Source organism: Heptranchias perlo, chromosome 6 (assembly GCF_035084215.1).
Source record: "Heptranchias perlo isolate sHepPer1 chromosome 6, sHepPer1.hap1, whole genome shotgun sequence".
NCBI classification, from domain to species: Eukaryota; Metazoa; Chordata; class Chondrichthyes; order Hexanchiformes; family Hexanchidae; genus Heptranchias; species Heptranchias perlo.
The window spans coordinates 51,701,276-51,723,517 of record NC_090330.1 but is presented as its reverse complement, the minus strand read 5'-3'; the positions used below and the strand labels follow the sequence as shown (position 1 = coordinate 51,723,517).

General features: G+C 42.5%; 1 protein-coding gene across 4 annotated transcripts in view; it reads left to right on the top strand.

The window, feature by feature from the left end:
- The window catches only part of dlg2 (discs, large homolog 2 (Drosophila)), an 861,897-nt gene that overhangs the window by 374,230 nt on the left and 465,425 nt on the right, over positions 1 to 22,242 (top strand). For all 4 annotated transcript variants that reach the window (XM_067986281.1, XM_067986283.1, XM_067986282.1 and 1 more), the window contains one exon: positions 20,320 to 20,373. In XM_067986281.1, coding sequence (XP_067842382.1) covers positions 20,320 to 20,373 — 54 coding nt within the window. The remainder of the gene's footprint in view (positions 1 to 20,319; positions 20,374 to 22,242) is intronic.

The following is a 22,242-nucleotide window of genomic DNA, read 5'->3' as shown; positions in this document are numbered from 1 at the left end:
ATGTTACATAATCCCAATATGTATGCCACACATTATCACATTCATCCAATGTCACCTAGAAATTGCTGAAATCTTGTTGCCTTTGTGTTGACGTTCCAAAGCTTTGGAAGTATTGGGGGTGAAATTGCTCTTCAGCGAAAGCACGAAAGGGTGATAGCAAAATGGCAGCCCATTTTATCCTGTTCTTTTCTATTGACTTCAAAACGGTTCCCTATCACCCGTTTTGCATTTCGCCGAAGACCAATTTCACCCCCATTATGTTTAATTGTACACAAAATCAGCAGTCCAGTTTTGCTAAAATATATACATATGGTGGGTTTTTTATCCTGCCTCAAACCAGATGATAAGCTACTGTACTATAACCAACACAGCTTTCATATAAATGCTCTCATTTTTGTTCCCTTATTGCTTGTCTTTATCCTCAGGGGGCTGGCATGCTTAATGTATGTTCTGCCAGCACTTGTCTCATCACACCACCTTCTGGTTTCACAGCCTGGCAAATCTGACACTACATGAGGAAAATAAACAGATTTACCAGGTTAGGATTGAAGGTTTTCCTTTCTTTCTGTTTTTTTCTGCCACTTTTGAAGGAACCTTGAATTGCTATTACCAAGGCTTCAATTATGAAGACTCTGCAATTTAGTTAAGTCTTTGGGGTGAAACTCCCCTTGGGCGATAGTGAATTGGCAGCCTGTTTTACACTCCCAATTTTTTTCTCCATTGACTTCAGTGTAAAAGAAAATCAACCGAAATTTAAGATGGGCTGCCAATTCACTTTAACCCATTTTGCACTAACGCCCAAGGGTTATTTCACCCCCTTCGTATTTGCCTTATACACTTCATTTGCACTTAAAACTACTGAACATTCAAATTTTGGCAAATTTTGCAATAGAAAATCTAATGGCATTTTGGGGGTTAAATTGGATAACCTCTGAAAACGGGCGCGGAGATGCAGTGCGCGATTAACCCGTGCCCGGTCATTGCGATGCAGGCAGCATGTTACATTTGTGCTGCCTACTGTTTTAAATGATTGCTGCATGAAGCCAGTGCTACCTGTGCTGTTGATTGGCTGCATGTATCAGTAGGGAGCCCCAATATCGCAAGTGGCTCGCGCTTCTTAAAGGCAGCCTGCACCTTTTAAAGGGGAGGTGCATTGTGGCTGCAAGAAGTGGTGAGAGTCGTTTCAAAACTGCTGTGCTGTGATACTTTGAAGAATGGCTGCATCTTGGAGAGAGCATGCACCAAGATTCTCTGATGATGCACTGGAGGCCTTGGTGCAAGAGTTGGAGAGAAGGAGGGGTATCCTGTACCCACAGGGAGACAAGAGGCCTTCCAGACATATGCTCAATAGGCAGCGGGAGGAAATAGCGGAGGAGGTAAATGCCAGGAGCATAGCTCCAAGAACATGGATGCAGTGCAGGAAGAAGTTTAATGATTTAACACGAGTTGACAAGGTGAGTGAGCTCTAGCTTCAAGTGGCATATCGTACCAACTGCACCACCAGCCTCATCCTGCATCCCCATCACCCATCTACCAACAATCTGTTTCAGTCAGTAATCAACCGTTCAAATCATATGCTTTATCTCACCCTCACACACTTAGCATTGTTGCAAGCCGCACACCCACAACTCACTGTTCCACACATTAGCAGCTATTCAACCATGACAGCCACATCACCCAAACATCTTGCAGGATGCTCATTGACACAGTTCCCTCTTTCTTGGAGGAGAAAGTGACGCATAACAGGAGGCAGCAAGTGGCAGTAGCTCCATGGAACATGAACCTGCTGTCCTCTCTCAGGATGACAGCATTCCTGCTCCCACCTCTGTCACACCGCCAGTGCCCTTGCTGTTGCCTATCAGCCAGCCAGCGAACTCCCTGTCGGGTATTGAAACTTTATCCAAGTATAGGAAACCTTGAAAAACAGGTACAAATGTACCAGCAGCCAGAAGAAATAATCCAGCAACTAATTTGTAAATCCTTCATGATCCTTTTAAATAACTCTGGTGGAGGGGGTCTCTCATGCCCTTTAAGTCATGCTCAGCTGTGTGAGGTTAAGTGCGTTGGATAGAGTGTGGAGTTCCAAAATAGCAGTGGTCCCTTTAAATCAGCATTACACACTGATTCGCATCATAATCTCCCAACTCTGCATGCTGCCAGCGATCGTTAGGTGCGCGCGTGCAAACCCCGTTACCAAAATGGTGTCCTGCACACTTCCCAACGGAAGTGTACACATGCATCTCAGACCCCATTTTCGTGGCTTAGTTGGCCGCATAGTGCCTAAAAGAAAACGGTGCTAAATGGCCCAATTTAACCCCCATAGACTGCTCTAAATGGTGGCATAGTAATTGCGTCTCAATGAAATACCACAGAACAGATTGCTGTCAATCAATTGTACTTGCAGTAGATACACATCAGAATTAAATGCACCTCTCAATAATTTGCTGTTTCAATATGATTTAGAGATATGAAATATTAGAAGTGTTAAGATCTAGTCAGGCAGGTCATTCAACCACGGTGATTTATTCCTTTTGATTCTAGGTTTTCTTTTGAAAAGTTAAAAGTTGATTTGAAGACAGCAATGATTTGTTTTTTTTTAAACTGCAATTTGTACATCTGACACCTGCTCTTGAAAACTACATAAACTTACTGTAATTCATGTTTTTGTATTGATATTTTCTGAAACAGGAATAATACAGAATGCAGCCTGTAGTTACATGTAATGAGAATAATATATTTCTAAACAAATGCAGAAGTTTTCCTATGGGCGGCACTTAAATTTTAAATAATTCTCCTGTTTCACATCTTTTATTTCTTTATTTACTGACAATAATACCAAACCGATGTAGAGATTCTAGCTGAGAGTCAACTTGTTATAATCCTTTGCCAATGATACAAAATAGCTTTCATTTTACATTGAATATGAAGTAAATGTTAAAAATTGTTACATTATGATCTACAAGATATATAACGTTAGGTTCTTCCTGAAATGCACTCTGTAAATTGCTATTGCCTCTGATACTATGCTGCTATTATGGTTCAGGCTTTTCCAACATCCTTCTCTTGAGCAAACAGGACGATGACAGTTTCTGTAAGCAGGCTGTGTCTCTTACAATCTGAAACTGGCATCTTTCACTCTCTGTTGTGCTGTTAGCGTAGCTTGGTTTTACTGATTAACCCTGATCATGGTAAATTCCTTACTGGAATTTATATTGGATGCCATTATGTCTCCTCTTAGTTCCGAAGGCAGAAAATATCAAATACTAGACCCACTTTATACAAACTGAATCTATTGAATGAACTTATTTACAATTAGAAGATTTACAGAAGATAACGTACAGACAAAATATTATACAGCACAAGTAATAATCTACCATACATATGACTAAGATGACTGCTTAAAGGAGTTTGTTATTTGTCTAGCTCCTTCTGGCAAACTCTTGAAATAACATGGTTTCTTGCTGTATTGCGTATGCAGCATTTATGTACTTCTTTGCACTCCAAACATTAATCAGTCAAATAGAAGAGCTAAATTCAGCATCAGCACTGGGACCTTTATCAATCTGATCTCTTTCTATATAGAAGCAGCCTACATGTAGATTTTCTTTTGCATCCAATTTTGATAAGCTTACAAAGCACACACAATTAACAAGACAGTTAATCCAGGTAATCAAACAATTAGCTAAGTTATCGGATGCCAGTGTCACAAGACCAGTTGCAACCAACATTTCTGTATGGCATCAAATCTTACCAAACTTTCTGTAAATAAATTGTTAGCTGTAATAGGGCAAGGTACAAAATTCCACATTGCTGAGGACAATTCATTACTGTTCAAAGAGAGTTACCTAATTGTGCTAATTCTGGATGGATTGTTTGGTTGTTTGTACTTAAAAGGGGCCCAATTTGCTGAATACTACTGCTAAGTTCCTTTTAGATGAAAAATAAATGAGAACAAATGTCCTCATTTATGACAGTAAAGTATTGTTTATTGTTTCTTCATTAATAAGGAATTTATATATAATCACTATATACATGGATATATGTACACATATACATCATACATATCACCCAAATAATTACAGGCCTGTCAGCCTAACCTTGGTGGTGGGCAAATTATTGGAAACAATTCTGAGGGACAGTATTAATCATCATTTAGAAAGGCATGGATTAATCAAGGACAGTCAGCATGGATTTGTTAAGGGAAGCTTGTGTCTGACTAACTTGATTGACCCTCCTTGTTACCGTCTCAAAAAATTCAATGAGGATGTAGTCTACATAGATTTTAGCAAGGCTTTTGACAAGGTCCCACATGGCAGACTGGTCAAAAAAGTAAAAGCCTATCGGATCCAAGGGTAAGTGGCAAGTTGGATCCAAAATTGGCTCAGTGGCAGGAGGCAAAGGGTAATGGTCGACGGGTGTTTTTGTGACTGGAAGGCTGTTTCCAGTGGGGTTCTGCTGGGTTCAGTACCAGGTCCCTTGCTTTTTGTGGCATATATTAATGATTTAGACCTAAATGTAGGGGGCATGATTAAGAAGTTTGCAGATGATATAAAAATTGACCGTGTGGTTGATAGTGAGGAGGAAAGCTGTAGACTGCAGGAACATATCAATGGACTTGTCAGTTGGGCAGAGAAGTGGCAAATGGAATTCAATTTGGAGAAGTGTGAGGTAATGCATTTGGGGAGAGCAAACAAGGCAAGGGAATACACAATAAATGGTAGGATACTGAGAGGTGTAGAGGAAGCGAGGGACCTTGGAGTGCATGTCCACAGATCCCTGAAGGTAACGGAACAGGTAGATAAGGTGGTAAAGAAGGCGTACGGGATAGTTTCCTTTATTAGCCGAGGCATAGAATATAAGAGCAGGGAGGTTATGTTAGAACTGTATAAAACACTAGTTAGGCCACAGCTTGAGTACTGCGTACAGTTCTGGTCACCACCTAGAGAGGGTACAGAGGAGATTTACAAGGATGTTGCCAGGACTGGTGAATTTTAGCTATGAGGAAAGATTGGATAGGTTGCGGTTGTTTTCATTGGAACAGAGGAGGCTGAGGGGTGATTTAATTGAGGTATATAAAATTCTGAGGGGCCCAGATAGAGTGGATAGGAAGGACCTATTTCCCTTAGCAGAGGGGTCAGTGACCAGGGGGCATAGATTTAAAGTAATTGGTAGAAGGATTAGAGGGGAGCTGAGGAGAAATATTTTCACCCAGAGGGTGGTGGTAGTCTGGAACTCACTGCCTGAAAGGGTGTTAGAGGCAGAAACCCTCAACGCATTTAAAAAGTACTTGGATGTGCATTTGAAGTGCCGTAACCTACAAGGCTACGGACCAAGAGCTGGAAAGTGGGATTAGACTGGATAGCTCTTTTTCGGCCGACACAGACACAAAGGGCCAAATGGCCTCCTTCTGTGCCGTAACCTTCCATGATTCTGTGATCACCCACTTTATTTATATTATTCCTGTGTGGGTTCCTTTTCACTCCTGTTCATTCAAAATGATAATGATGATGCTTGTCACCACATCTGCTGTTTGACCTGGGCTGTGTAGTAGCTCAAGCCATTCTCTTTATCAGTTCTGATGAAATTTCAAAATGGGTGGTTTTCATTTTGCATAATTTCCCTTGCAAAACTTTACTACTGAGAGGTGTGGTTAGTTCTTTTTTTCATTGCTAGTTCCTTATGTGCTTACTTAAACCAAAGAGTTCGAGAAGAACTGCAAGAGAGATTATCTGCTTTATTGACATGGCCAAGCTTTCCTTCTTTACCGTTTCTTGTTGCAATCCACCCTGTTGTCCCCTTGTAGGAGATACTTCTACCATGTTGCGCTTCCTTTGCATTGTAGCCCACTATTGTGTGATGACCAAAGTCTCTCACGGGCACCAATCATACCTTTGGCTCAGGTAGATTTAGTTTTACTTGGTTGCCTATTCTTCACTGCGTAGCTTGTGTAATTATTATGTCGAACCCTAACTGGTGGAGATGAGCCCTTGGCTACAGTTAAAGAAAGAACTTGCATTTATGTAGCACCTTTCATGACCTCAGGGCATGCATGCCAAACGCTTTACAGCGAATGAAGTACTTTTGAAGTGCAGTCACTGTTGTAATGTAGATGCTTCTGACTAAATGAAAGAGCGAGGTTTCTTGCTTACACGCCAGAAAGAATACAGATTGAAATGAATTATATCAGCAGCAATTGCATTTTAATTTGGAAAATGATTGGGACAGTGGAGTGTTTGGATTAGCAACATGTAGTGCCATAGCAGTTTGATTTCTTTGTGACATTAAGGGGGCACTTTTAACCCCCGAGAACGGGTGGGTTGGGGGCAGGTGGGCAGTGAAAATAACAAGAAATCGGAGCAGAACAGCATCCTGGCTCCAAGGCGCCTACTTCCGGATTTGACCCAGAAGCATTTGGAAGCGCGCGCTACTGACACCCGGAAATCCTGCTGGCACTTAAAGCCGGCGGGGTGATATTTAAAGGGCAAATTAACATACTTAAGCCACTTAAAGGCGATGAAATGTTTGTGTATGGAGCCGCACAAACCATTTTAACTTTCTCTGAAACACGCCATGGAAACAGAGGCGAGTTGCAGCCGATCCTCATTTGGACCTTTAAACCAGTGATTGACACATGAATAAAAGGTGAATTTTTGCTGCGGGGCACTCAGTTCTCTCAGACAAACCTTTGGCTGGGATTTCTTTCTGTTTAGATTGAGATTTCTTTGTTCACACTGAGAATTCTTGTGTTCAGACAAATTTACCTATATTTTGGACCCCCTCAAACTGACAACATCAGGATGGGGGGTGCAATGGATGTATTCCACTGTACATCTAAGGAGGAGGCACATCTCTATCCGCGGCAGGCACGGCGTGCAGGTGCACAAGACAGAAGTGCGCCACAAGGACCTGGAGAAGAGCAGAGAGGGGACAACAGAGGGGCCGAGGTCACAGGAGGCACTACCCATGTGAGAGGGTCTACAGGCAGAAGCTGAACTTCCTGGACCTGTCTGAGCAGCAATGCCTACACAAGCTCAGATTGAGTTGCCAGGTGGTCGCAGACATCTGCACACTCCTTCATGAAGTGCTGCTCCCTGCTGGGCCTGGTAGCCAAGATTGCCCATCACAGTTAAAGTCACCACTGCCCTCAATTTCTTCGCCTCTGGATCCTTCCAGGGCAGCACTGGTGACATCTCCAGGGTCTTTCAGTCGTCTGCTCATAAGTGCATACAACAGGTGACGGATGGCTTGTTTGCCAGGGCATCTGACTATGTCAACTTCCCCCACAACGACATCAACCAGACTGAGAGGGCAGTGGGTTTCAACTCGCTGGCTGGCTTTCCACAGGTGTAGGGCGCAATTGATTGCACACATGTAGCAATACGAGGACCTTCACATGAGCATGGAATGTTCACCAACCGAAAAGGATATCGCTCCATCAATGCACAGCTGATTTGAGACCACCGGAGGAGGTTTCTGCGGGTGTGTGCCAGATTCCCTGGCAGCTGCCATGATTCCTTCATTTTACGTGAGTCCAACATCCCAGCCTTCTTCCACATACAAGACAGACTTATGGGCTGGCTCCTTGGATACAAGGGATGCAGATGTGGCTCATGACACCTGTGAGAAACCCCACCAATGAGGCACAGCAGCGGTACAACGACAGTCACATCACCACCAGGTCTGTCATTGAACAAACTATAGAAATGCTGAAGATGCGCTTCAGGTGCCTGGATCGATCTGGGGGGAGCCCTTCAGTATTCACCAGCGAGGGTTGCAGAATAATAGTCACGTGTTGTGTCCTGCGCAACATCGTTCAACAGAGAGGGTTACAGGTGGAGGAGCTCGAATGCGCTCATGAAGCATCTGCCGGCAACATTGACGAAGATGATGAGGAGGAGGAAGAGGAGGGGGAGGAGGATGAGGATGGAGATGGTGAACCCATCGCCAGAGCAGTGGCGCACATGGCTACTCATGATGCCAGGGATTCACTCATATCTAACAGGTTCTCATAATGAGATCTGCAAACTGAAGATAGTGAGCTACTCAGACCACCTGGTGCTTTCACAAAAGGGACTCAAGAATGGGCAAGACGTGGCAGTAGTGGTGAAAATTATAATATTTAATGTGCATTTAACAAAAAGCAAATGTAAATGAAAAATATGACATTCCGTCAGATACCCTTGTGCATACCCTTGCTGATTACAAAACCTTAGCCTTCCTCTTCCTAGCGCTTCTATGTGGTGCATTCCCTGTGGCTTCAGCAGAGGTAGTGGCAGGTTGCTCAGATTCATGCCCCTCCTGCTGAGATGCTTTCGGCCTATGGCCTCTGGGTTTTGGAGCACGTGAGGGTTCCGCCAAAGACTGCTCCATCTGCATCTGTGCAGGGGCAGACTCGGCCATCAGGAGAGGAGACAGCATTGCAGGTACTGGTTGAGTGGCGGGGCAACGGATGAGACGTGGGAGTGCTTTGAGTGGAGTGTCCGCATCCATGTCTCCTTTCACCATCATCCTCTCTCAGGCAGTGCAACATCACTCCCACCACTCTGCTGACCAGCAGGCTTAATCTCCTCTGCCACCTCCAGCCACGCCTCCTTGGTGGCAGAAGCAGGGCCCTTCCTTCGGTCAACTGAGTGTAGTATCTCCCTCATGCTCCTGACACCATCCAATAGCAACTCAAAAGAGTCGCTAACCTATGATGCTGCATATTTCAATTTTCCTCTTTTCTCCTTCAAAATCCATGGTTGCAATGGCCCTTTAAATATTCCAGTTCCCAGTATATCATTCGGGTATGCAGTACGCCCGCTGCGCAGCCTTCAACTTAGTCATGATCGCTCGATCCAACGCACAGAGAGGTTTTCCGGGTTTCCCACGCGACGACTCACCCACCTGGTGACTTCCCACCGCCATGTTAAAATCATGCCCTAAGTTTCTGATCTTGGTTGTGACATTGCAGAGGTGCTTTTGCTTGAAATGAGACAGGGAAAATCTGAGCGTTGTCCACAATTCCTTTTGGCCTGCTCAAGTTTTTTTATTAAAGGAAACTACAATAAGCAAAAAGTTACATTCAAGGCTTCTAAAAGTAGATTAAGTACATTGCCAGAAGCTTCAATATTGCAGCTATGTAAATAATTTTGCTGTATACACTAAGAATTCACATTTAAATCTCAGTTTTTAAATCAGCTTTATATACATGCAGGCAAAAGAAATTAATGATTTTTTGCCTTGTTGGGTCCTGTACACATGAAATTTTGCAAAATAATTTTTAAAAAAAGAAACAAGGAAAGACCATCTGGCCGATGAAGTCTGCTGCTTTCAGTGGGCTATGTACAATATGTACGATCTATTATTATGGACTGCTCCCCGAGGGACCTGAATAACACAGCTAAGGCTTCCAAAAAGAGAAAAAGGAAATTTGTCCTAATTTTCCCCTCTAAAAGGCCGCATTGATGACTTGATGTTCCAAATGTTACAATGTTCCAAATATAGGAGTGGAGCCGGATTCTCACTTCTTGATTATGTAATTTTTTGATAATAAAAAGTAATCTGGTGACTAGATTTAATGATCCTTTACAGATTGACTCTCTTAAGTGGCTCCTCTGTTTTCTCACAAAGGTGGGAAGATTTTTCTTGGAACAAAAGGTTCAAGCAAATAGTTGAGTTCTGATGCAAGGTCATCGACGTGCAACGTTAACTCTGTTTCTCTCTCCTCAGATGTTGCCTGACCTGCTGTGTGTTTCCAGCATTTTCTATTTTTATTTCAGATTTCGAGCATCCACAATATTTTGCTTTTGTCTAAGCAAATAGTTCTCTATTTTATATCTTTGCTTTAGGTCTATAACTGCTGTTTTTGATATATCTTAATGACCTGGACTTGGGTATAGAGGGTATAATTTCAAAGTTTGCAGATGACATGAAACTCGGAAATGTAGTAAACAATGTGAAAGATAGTAACAGACTTCAGGAGGACATAGACAGATTGGTGAAATGGGCAGACACGTTGCAGGTGAAATTTAACGCAGAGAAGTGTGAAGTGATGCATTTTGGTAGGAAGAATGAGGAGAGGCAATATGAACTAAATAGTGCAATTTTAAAGGAGGTGTAGGAACAGAGAGACCTGGGGGTGTATGTACACAAATCTTTGAAGGTGTGGTGAAGGCTGTTAAAAAAGCATATGGGATCCTTGGCTTTATTAATAGAGGCATAGCATACAAAAGCAAGGAGTTATGCTAAACCTTTATAAAACACTGGTTAGGCCTCAGCTGGAGTGTTGTGTTAAATTCTGGGCACCACACTTTAGGAAGGATGTCAAGGCCTTGGAGAAGGATCAAGACAGATTTACTAGAATGGTACCAGGGATGAGGGACTTCAATTATGTGGAGACACTGGAGAAGCTGAGGCTGTTCTCTTTAGAACAGAGAAAGTTAAGGGGAGATTTGATAGCGGTGTTCAAGATCATGAATGGTTTTGATAGAGTAAGTAAGGAGAAACTGTTTCCAGTGACAGAAGGGTCAGTAACCAGAGGACACAAATTTAAGGTGATCGGCAAAACAGCCAGAGGCGATGTGAGGAAACATTTTTTTACGCTGCAAGTTGTAATGATCTGGAATGCACTGCCTGAAAGCATGGTGGAAGCAGATTCAATAATAACTTTCAAAAGGGGATTAGATAAATACTTGAAGGGAAAAAAATTAGAGGGCTGTGGGTAAAAAGCATGCAAATGGGACTAATTGGCTAGCTCTTTCAAAGAGCTGAATGGCCTCCTCCTGTGCTGTACCTACTGTGATACTATGATACTTAACTATGAAATGATTTGTTTTGAGAGTATGCTCAACCAATACGATTTTAATGATTTCTCCAAGCAACTTGGATAACTCTGTGATCTGTTTCCATCATTGAACGAGAAGTAGGGACCTAAGCCAGGGTATATTTTTCTCCGTGTGTTCATGGAAATATAAAAACATAGAATCTAGGAGCAGGAGCAGGCCATTCGGCCCTTCGAGCCTGCTCCGCCATTCAATATGATCATGGCTGATCCTCTATCTCAATACTGTATTCCCGCTCTCTCCCCATACCCCTTGATGCCTTTTGTGTCTAGAAATCTATCCTGCTCCTTCTTAAATATATTCAGTGACTTGGCCTCCAAAGCCTTCTGCGGTAGAGAATTCTACAGGTTCACCACCCTCTGAGTGAAGAAATTTCTCCTCATCTCAGTCCTAAATGTCCTACCCCATATCCTGAGACTGTGACCCCTCGTTCTGGAACCCCAGCCAGGGGAAACATCCTCCCTCCATCCAGTCTGTCTAGCCCTGTCAGAATTTTATATGTTTCAATGAGATCCCCTTTCATTCTTCTAAACTCTAGTGAATGCAGGCCCAGTCGACCCAATCTCTCCTCATTCGACAGTCTTGCCATCCCAGGAATCAGTCTGGTGAACCTTTGCTGCACTCCCTCTATGGCAAGTATATTCTTTCTTAGGTAAGGAAGCCAAAACTGCACACAATACTCCAGGTGTGGCCTCACCAAGGCCCTGTATAACTGCAGTAAGACATCCTTGCTCCTGTACTCAAATCCTCTTGCAATGAAGGCCAACATATCATTTGCCTTCCTAACTGCTTGCTGCACCTGCATGTTTGCTTTCAGTGACTGGTGTACAAGGACACCCAGGTCCCTTAGTACATCAACATTTCCCAATCTTATCACCACTTAAATAAAACTCTGCCTTTCTGTTTTTCCTTCCGAAGTGGATAACTTTACATTTATCCACATTATACTGCATCTGCCATGTATTTGCCCACTCACTCAACTTGTCTAAATTGCCTTGAAGCCTCTTTGCATCTTCCTCACAACTCACAATCCCACCTAGTTTTGTGTCGTCAGCAAACTTGGAAATATTACATTTGATTCCCTCATCCAATTCATTGTTATATATTGTGAATAGCTGGGGCCCAAGCACTGATCCCTGTGGTACCCCACTAGTCACTGCCTGCCACCCCGAAAAAGACCCATTTATTCCTACTCTCTGTTTGCTGTCTGTTAACCAATTTTCAATCCATGCCAGTATATTACCGCCAATCCCATGTGCTTTAATTTTGCACACTAACCTCTTATGTGGGACTTTATCAAAAGCCTTCTGAAAATCCAAATAAACCACATCCACTGGTTCTCCCTTATCCTACCAGTTACATCCTCAAAAAACTCCAGTAGGTTTGTCAAACATGATTTCCCTTTCATAAATCCATGTTGACTTTGTCTAATCCCGTTGATATTTTCTAAGTGTCCTGTTATCACATCCTTTATAATAGACTCTGGCATTTTCCCCACTACTGATGTTAGGCTAACCGGTCTGCAGTTCCCTATTTTCTCTCTCCCTCCTTTTTTAAATAGTGGGGTTACATTTGTCACCCTCCAATCTGCAGGAACTGTTCCATAATCTATAGAATTTTGGAAGATGACAACCAATGCATCCACTATTTCCATGGCTACCTCTTTTCGTACTCTGGGATGCAGATTATCAGGCCCTCGGGATTTATCGGCTTTCAGTCCCGTTATTTTCTCCAGCACTATTTTTTTTACTAATACTAATTTCCTTTATTTCCTCCTTCTCACTGGTTCCCTAGCATTTCTTGGCAGTTATTTGTGTCTTCTTCCGTGAAAACAGAACCAAAGTATTTGTTTAATTACTCTGCCATTTCCTTGTTCCCCATTATAAATTCTCCCGTTTCTGACTGTAAGGGACCTGCATTTGTCTTCACTAATCTTTTTCTTTTTACCTACTTGTAGAAGCTTTTACAGTTCACCTTTATGTTCCTTGCAAGTTTAGTCTCATACTCTGTTTTTCCCCTCTTAATCAATCTCTTGGTCCTTTTTTGCTGAATTCTAAACTGCTCCCAATCCTCAGGCTTGCGACTTTTTCTGGCAATTTTATATGACTCCTCTTTGGATCTAATACTATCCTTAATTTCTTTTGTTAGTCATGGTTGGGCCGCTTTTCCTTTTGTGTTTTTGCACCAGAAAGGAATGTATAACTGTTGTAATTCATGCATTCATTCCTTAAATGTTAGCCATTGCCTATCCACCGTCATGCCATTTAACGAAGCTTCCCAATCTATCATAGCCAACTCACTCCTCATACCATCATAGTTTCCTTTGTTTAGATTTAGGAACCTAGTTTCAGATTGGACTACTTCACTTTCCATCTTAATGAAGAATTCTATCATGTTATGGTCACTCTTCCCCAAAGGACCTCGCACAATAAGATTATTAATTAACCCTTTCTCATTGCACAATACCTAATCTAGGATAGCCCGTTACATAGTTGGTTCCTCGACGTACTGTTCTAAAAAACCATCTCGTACACGCTCCAGGAATTCATCCTCCACAGTATTATTGCTAATTTGGTTTGGCCAGTCTATATGTAGATTAAAGTCACCCATGATTACTGTAATACACTTGTTACATGCATCTCTAATTTCCTGTTTGATGCCATCCCCTACATTACCACTACTGTTTGGAGGCCTATAGACAACTCCCACCAGTGTTTTCTGCCCCTTGGTCCCTCTTAACTCCACCCAGACTGATTCTACATCTTGATTTTCTGACCCAATATCCTTTCTCACTGTTGCTCTGATTTAATCCTTTACTAACAACGCCACCCCATCTTCTTTTCCTTTTTGCCTGTCCTTCCTAAATATCGAATACCCTTGGATATTCAGCTCCCAGCCTTGGTCACCCTGCAGCCATGTCTCTGTAATTGCAATTATATCGTATCCGTTTACATTGAGTGTATTCAGGAGGAATTTCTCATTCAGTATGTGGATGGCCCGACTAGAGAGGGGGCAAAACTTGACCTCCTCTTGGGAAATAAGGAAGGGCAGATGACAGAAGTGTTAGTGAGGGATCACTTTGGGACCAGTGATCATAATTCCATTAGTTTTAAGATAGCTATGGAGAAGGATAGGTCTGGCCCAAAAGTTAAAATTCTAAATTGGGGAAAGGCCAATTTTGATGGTATTAGACAGGAACTTTCAGAAGTTGATTGGGAGAGTCTGTTGGCAGGCAAAGGGACGTCTGGTAAGTGGGAGGCTTTCAAAAGTGTGTTAACCAGGGTTCAGGGTAAGCACGTTCCTTATAAAGTGAAGGGCAAGGCTGGTAGAAGTAGGGAACCTTGGATGACTCGGGAGATTGTGGCCCTAGTCAAAAAGAAGAAGGAGGCATATGACATGCATAGGCAGCTGGGATCAAGTGGATCCCTTGAAGAGTATAGAGATTGCCGGAGTAGAGTTAAGAGAGAAATCAGGAGGGCAAAAAGGGGACATGAGATTGCTTTGGCAGATAAGGCAAAGGAGAATCCAAAGAGCTTCTACAAATACATAAAGGGCAAAAGAGTAACTAGGGAGAGAGTAGGGCCTCTTAAGGATCAACAAGGTCATCTATGTGCGGAACCACAAGAGATGGGTGAGATCCTAAATGAATATTTCACATCGGTATTTACGGTTGAGAAAGGCATGGATGTTAGGGAACTTGGGGAAATAAATCGTGATGTCTTGAGGAGTGTACATATTACAGAGAGGGAGGTGCTGGAAGTCTTAACGTGCATCAAGGTAGATAAATCTCCGGGACCTGATGAAATGTATCCCAGGACGTTATGGGAGGTTAGGGAGGAAATTGCGGGTCCCCTAGCAGAGATATTTGAATCATCGACAGCTACAGGTGAGGTGCCTGAAGATTGGAGGGTAGCAAATGTTGTGCCTTTGTTTAAGAAGGGCGGCAGGGAAAAGCCTGGGAACTACAGACATCTGTAGTGGGTAAGTTGTTAGAGGGTATTCTGAGAGACAGGATCTACAGGCATTTGGAGAGGCAGGGACTAATTAGGAACAGTCAGCATGGTTTTGTGAGTGGAAAATCATGTCTCACGAATTTGATTGAGTTTTTTGAAGGGGTAACCAAGAAGATAGATGAGGGCTGTGCAGTAGACGTGGTCTACATGGACTTCAGCAAAGCCTTTGACAAGGTACCACATGGTAGGTTGTTACATAAGGTTAAATCTCACAGGATCCAAGGTGAGGTAGCCAATTGGATACAAAATTGGATTGACGACAGAAGACAGAGGGTGGTTGTAGAGGGTTGTTTTTCAAACTGGAGGCCTGTGACCAGCGGTGTGCCTCAGAGTTCGGTGCTGGGTCCGCTGTTATTTCTTATTTATATTAATGATTTGGATGAGAATTTAGTTTGCAGATGACACCAAGATTGGTGGCATTGTGGACAGTGAAGAAGGTTATCTAGGATTGCAACGGGATCTTGATAAATTGGGCCAGTGGGCCGATGAATGGCAGATGGAGTTTAATTTAGATAAATGTGAGGTGATGCATTTTGGTAGATCGAATCGGACCAGGACCTACTCCGTTAATGGTAGGGCGTTGGGGAGAGTTATAGAACAAAGAGATCTAGGAGTACAGGTTCATAGCTCCTTGAAAGTGGAGTCATAGGTAGATAGGGTGGTGAAGAAGGCATTCAGCATGCTTGGTTTCCTTGGTCAGAACATTGAATACAGGAGTTGGGATGTCTTGTTGAAGTTGTACAAGACATTAGTAAGGCCACACTTGGAATACTGTGTACAGTTCTGGTCACCCTATTATAGAAAGGATATTATTAAACTAGAAAGAGTGCAGAAAAGATTTACTAGGATGCTACCGGGACTTGATAGTTTGACTTATAGGGAGAGGTTAGATAGACTGAGACTTTTTTCCCTGGAGAGTAGGAGGTTAAGGGGTGATCTTATAGAAGTCTATAAAATAATGAGGGGCATAGATAAGGTAGATAGTCAAAATCTTTTCCCAAAGGTAGGGGAGTCTATAACGAGGGGGCATAGATTTAAGGTGAGAGGGGAGAGATACAAAAGGGTCCAGAGGGTCAATTTTTTCACTCAAAGGGTGGTGAGTGTCTGGAACGAGCTGCCAGAGGCAGTAGTAGAGGCGGGTACAATTTTGTCTTTTAAAAAGCATTTGGACAGTTACATGGGTAAGATGGGTATAGAGGGATATGGGCCAAGTGCAGGCAATTGGGACTAGCTTAGTGGTATAAACTGGGCGACATGGACATGTTGGGCCGAAGGGCCTGTTTCCATGTTGTAAACTTCTATGATTCTATTCTACATCTATTTGTGTTGTTAGTTCGTCTACCTTATTACGAATGCTTCGTGCATTCAGACACAGTGCCTTTAGATTTGTCTTTTTAACATTTTTAGACATCTTAACATTTTTTTGTACCATGGCCCTCTTTGTCTTGTTACCATTTTTTCTTACCCGGACCCTATTTGTTAGTGCACTCTTTTGTTTGAACGCTCTGTCCCTTCCTGACACAATCTGGTTACCCTTACCCCAATCACTTTCCTGCACTGCTTCCTTGTCTTTTCTCTTTAGCATTCTGGATTTCTCTCTACTGGGACCCTCCCCCACCTTATTTAGTTTAAAGCCCTATCTACCTCCCTAGTTATTCAATTCGCTAGAACTCTGGTCCCAGCATGGTTCAGGTGTAGTCCGTCCCAACGGAACAGCTCTCTCTTTCCCCAGAACTGGTTCCAGTGCCCCACGAATTGAAACCCACTTCTCCCACACCAATCTTTGAGCCACGTATTCATCTCTCTGATATTATTTACCCTATGCCAACTTGCTCGTGGCTCAGGTAATAATCCAGAGATTACCTTTGTGGTTCTGCTTTTTAATTTAGTCCCTAGCTGCTCAAACTCTCTTAGCAGAACCATTCGCTTAGTCCTACCTATGTCGTTGGTAACTACGTGGGCCACGACAACTGGATCCTCCTCCTCCAACTCCAAGTTCTTCTCCAGCCCAGAGGAGATATCCTTAACCCTGGCACTGGGTAGGCAACATAGCCTTTGGTACTCATGCGCCTGGCTGCAGGGAACAGTGTCTATCCCCCAACTATACTGTCGCCTACTACAGCCACCTTCCTTTTTATTTCCCCACATCAACGGCTTCCTGTACCATGCTGCCGTGATCAGTTTGCTCATCCTCCCCGCAAGAACCTCAAATCTATTGGACAAGCGCAGGGACTGAGGCTCCTGCAATACTACCTCCTGGATCCCCGTACCTGCCTCACTCGCAGTCACACCCTTCTGTCCCTGACCACGTGTCAATTCTAAAGTATTTCATCTAAGGGGTGTGGCTGCCTCCTGGAGCAAATGGTCCAGGTAGCTTTCTCCTTCCCTGATGTCTCGCAACGTCCGCAGCTCGGACTCGGACTCCTCAACTCCGAGCCGAAGTTCCTCGAGCCGCAGACACTTACTGCAGATGTAGTCGCCCTGGACAAAAATGTCCACAAGCTCCCACATATTGAGCAGCAACACATCTCCTGTTCTCCCATTATTTTATTTATTTAATTAATTAATTTAGTGTTAATCAAATTATTTACCTCGTTTAATTTATTAGATTCATTAAATTAAGTTTAGTTTTTAAAATTTAGTTGTATGCTCTATGTTAACTTAAAACTTCGCCCACAGCCACTACCAATCACATACCTGCCTCATCTGTGACATCACACTGCAGTTTTCTCTTGTTGCAGGTCTCCTGCTTTTATCCCCGCTCTCGGTCTGCTGCTGCTCAGGTCCGTCGCCGCTCTGCGGAAAAAGTTAGGAAAAGCAAGGCAAAGTAGCACCTCCTTCCCCCACTTCACCGAAAATAGATACCCACCCATTCATATTAAATGGATAGAAAATATAGCACTCGGTTTGTGTGCAGAGTAGAAATAGCACACTGAGGGAAAACAACCCCCTTAGTTTAATGATTGCATTTAGCTGATTAAGGTTAAACTGGGCAACATCCAGGCTTGGGCTGATAAATGTCAAGTAACATTTGCGCCATCAAGTGCCAGGCAATGACCATCTCCAACAAGAGAGAATCGAAACAACCTCCCCTTGACATTCAACGGCATTACCATCGCCAAATCCCCCACCATCAACATCCTGAGGCTCACCATTGACCAGAAACTTAACTGGACCAGCCATATAAATACTGTGGCTACAAGTGCAGGTCAGAGGCTGGATATTCTGCGGTGAGTGACTCCCCAAAGCCATTCCACCATCTACAAGTCACAAGTCAGGAGTGTGATGGAATACTCCCCACTTGCCTGGATGAGTGCAGCTCCAACTACACTCAAGAAGCTCGACACTGTCAAGGACAAAGCAGCCTGTTTGATTGGCACCCCATCCACCACCTTAAACATTCACTCCTTCCACCACTGGCGCACCGTGGCCGCAGTGTTTACAGGATGCACTGCAGCAACTCGCCATGGCTTTTTTGACAGCACCTCCCAAGCCTGTGACCTCTACCATCTAGAAGGACAAGGGCAGCAGACGCATGGGAACACCAGCACCTATACGTTCCCCTCCAAGTCACACACCATCCTGATTTGGAAATATATCGCCGTTCCTTCATTGTCGCTGGATCAAAATCCTGGAACTCCCTTCCTAACAGCACGGTGGGAGTACCTTCACCACACAGACTGCAGTGGTTCAAGAAGACGGCTCACCACCACCTCCTCAAGGGCAAAATGGGCAATAAATGCTGACCTTGCCAGCGACGCCTACATCCCATGAATGAAAAAAAAACGTTGTTGGGAGCTAAAAACTGTAAGTGATTTCACAAGACAAACTGAAGCCATCCTTACATCAATCAGCTTAGGTGTCAGTTGAACCATGTACTTATAATGTGCTAGAATTTCCAGAAACTGAGCCGCTAATGTGAGGAAACTGTTTTTAATTTAGTTTCAAAATCCTTAGTTTCATTACTTCTCTGCCAAAGCTGCATGTTGGCAACCAACACATGCACCTGTCCAATATTTAGAATTCAGTGTTAAATTAGAATTCACACTTCCCATTTCCATTTGCTGGTTCTAATCTTGAAACTAGGGTCCTTTTTGTCTTATTCTTTTTCTGTCAAAGCCATGTTTGGGAGAAGGATTTTTTTCAATAATAATGAAAATGTTGAAAGGTGTGCTGTCATGTGTTTTTATTTCAATAGTTAACACCTACATTGCAGAGCCTTTGAGACTATGGTATGCATCCATTCCAATTTAATGGTACCACATTGACTTTCTATCCTGTTACTTTATGTATTAGTTAACCTGCCAATGAGAGGAGAACCAGTCATTTGTGTGGGCAGCATTTAAAAATATATTTGGTGCTTGGATCAGAATTTTGTATTGAAGTTTTGAAACTTCAGACAGTAATTCTGTAGGTTGGGAGTGAATGGGCAACGATTTTGTATGTTAGTATCTTATGGTTGGATCAGATATATGATTATTTAGTGCTGACTGTATAATCTAATACCCCAATTACAATCTGTGCAGAGGTGCATGTTTGACAGTGGTATGAGAGGGCAGCAAGGATCATACTGCTTGCTCACATTACTGTTGACAGAAGCAGAGCTCTTACATAGACATACTCAAACATGTAGAAACTTCAATTTTATTGTTGGCATATACACCCTTTAGAAGGATCTTTGCATCTGGTAGGTTGCTTTGGGATGTCACTGCTGTGGAGTGCCTCATGTATAAAGATGCAGCTCCATAATAAATGACTCTGGAAGGGTACACTTCAAAGAGCTGCCCTGGAGTTACGCAACTACGACAACTACTAAAAGAATTGCATTCTTATTGTAGTAAAGATGAGCTTGCAACCAGTTACATCGAGCATACAGCACAGAAACAGGCCATTCAGCCCAACTGGTCTATACCGGTGTTTGTGCTCCACACAAGCACAATGATCAAATCATTGCATATATATCTGAAAACAGCTTACTATAAATGTGGGAAATGGAGATACAATATTTCTGTTAAACAGCCGTGGATGTAATTATTCAAATGACGCAATTTGAGTGGCATTTAATCTTGATATATCAAACTGTAACGAATAAGAAGTAAATAGATTAGAGTGTTTCAGAGTTGATTGCTGCAGTGAAGCCTGCTTAGAGTTAACATTTACACAAGATGTAATCATACTAACCATGGTATTTTGCTAACACATTATTAAAATAGACATGCATTAATAGGTTTCCAACTTATAATACTGAGCACTTTGCAGTAGGTATGTAACTGAGCATAATTTTTAAAAAATAACTCTACTTTCATTACGACGGGTCTCTTTTTTTTATATAGTTTTAATATTTTAAGTATTAAATACAGAGCTATAAATTTGTTAGAATTCTGACGATGTACTAATTTAGACAATGGACAATGTGGCTGTATTGTGGTCAGGAAGTAGCAATTCTTGCAAATGGGTTTGACTGTATTTTTGTTTACACACAGGCGAGCCCTGCCCCCATTATTGTAAATACAGAAGCACTGCAGACAGTCCCCTATGTAAGTATGGCTCTTTAGGTTTTGCATAGATGATACATATTGATTGTATGTAATAAAGTATAATGCCATATTTTCCACTACGATTTCTTACAGTGGATTATGATATTGGTATTTTTGATTTTTAAAATGACGTCGTTGCTGGTGGGGCGGCGGCGGAGTGGGGGGAGGTGAGGAGAGAAATCATTTCCATCTTTACATCATTGCCTTTTTTGGTCACAATTTATTAGTATAACATAATATATGAAAACTGAAATCTTGGATTGGGATATACTGGGATTGCAAGCCTATGGTGAGTGAGCAACGGTTCACTTTGAGATCCTGGAGTTCCCCCATCTCTCTCTTCCCCACCCCCACAAACTCCAAGTTGACTTGAAGTTCTAACATCTTTGGTAGTGATAAAAACTTATTATTACAAGCACCCTTATTTGAAATTATAACATTTTGAACCAGTTTTATCTGAGGTGGACTGATGATGAGAAAGCTAAAAATGTTTGGATATAACTGTAAAAATAGCAGATTCAACATTATATGCTCTCCAGGTTCACTTCCCTGAAAAGTTAAACACCATTTTACAACAACTACTACTTGTATTTATATAACAGCTTTTAACATAGGAAAGTATCCCAAGACCAGCCAGGGTCAGCTTTATTCGGGAGAAGTTAGATGAAAGTGCAGTCGAAGAGGTAAGTTTTAAAGTGCAGGGGTTTAGAAAGCGAGTTTCAGAGTGTGGAGGAGGGCAAGGTGGCTGAAGATTCTACTGCTGATAATTGTGCAGGGAGAGGGAGAGGGACAGTAGATCAGAGTGAAAAGAGCAGAGGATACGAGCAGAGATGTAGAACCTAAAGAGCTTGCAGATGTAGGGCAGGACAAGGTCATGGACAGTTAAGTGGATGAGGAAGCAGAATTTTGACTTTAATTTATTGGCCGATTAATTGAATGGAGTCTGGCAATGACAATGATGACAGAAACGAGAGTAGGCCAGTCAGCCCATTGAGCCTGTTCCACTATTTGTGTTCACCACGGCAGCTCTAGCTTTTTAATTCCAATTGTAATTAATCTCAATAGATGAGCAGGATTTAACATTGATGGGGATGAGGATAACGGAGTTATGGAAGATTTTGAAGCTATTTAGGATGATGCAAAGAGGGTGTTAGATAAGTGAAGTCTGGAGGTGGTGAAGCAGGGTTTCATCTGGTGGGATGAGGTAGAGCAGAGTCTGGTTATATTTCAGAGCTGGAATTAGGTGATCTTAGTCGTGGAATGGATATAGAGTTTAACATTGTGCTCACGGTGTAGCAGGGCACTGAGACTGAGCACTTTTAATTTCAGCTTAAGTAAGTAGTCAGGAAGGGATGGCATTAAGTGCTAAGATGCAAGTTTATTTTACCTGATATGTGCTTGTTTGGACTGAAGTTATCTATGTAACATTTGAGAAATCCTTTTATTGGAAAAAAATGTGTGATTACATTGTGGCAGGAACAATATGAGGATTCAAAACAAAAACATGTAAATATCACCATATCAGCACATTGAAGCACCAATATATTAAAAGAAGAAAGACTTGCACAGCGCCATTCGCCACCTCAGGACGTCCCAAAGCGCTTTACAGCCAATTAAGTACTTTTGAAGTGTGGTCGCTGTTGTAATGTAGAAAATGTGGCAGCAAGGCCCCACATGCAGCAATGAGATAATGACAAGTTAATGTGTTTTAGTGATGTTAGTGAGGGATTGCATTGAGGGATTACATTGGTTAGGACACTGGGAGAACTCCCCATCTCTTATTCCAATAGTGCCGTGGGATCTTTTGATCTTTGTACTTCATTGCCTGTAAAACACTTTGGGACGTTTTCAAGTCATGAAAGACACTAT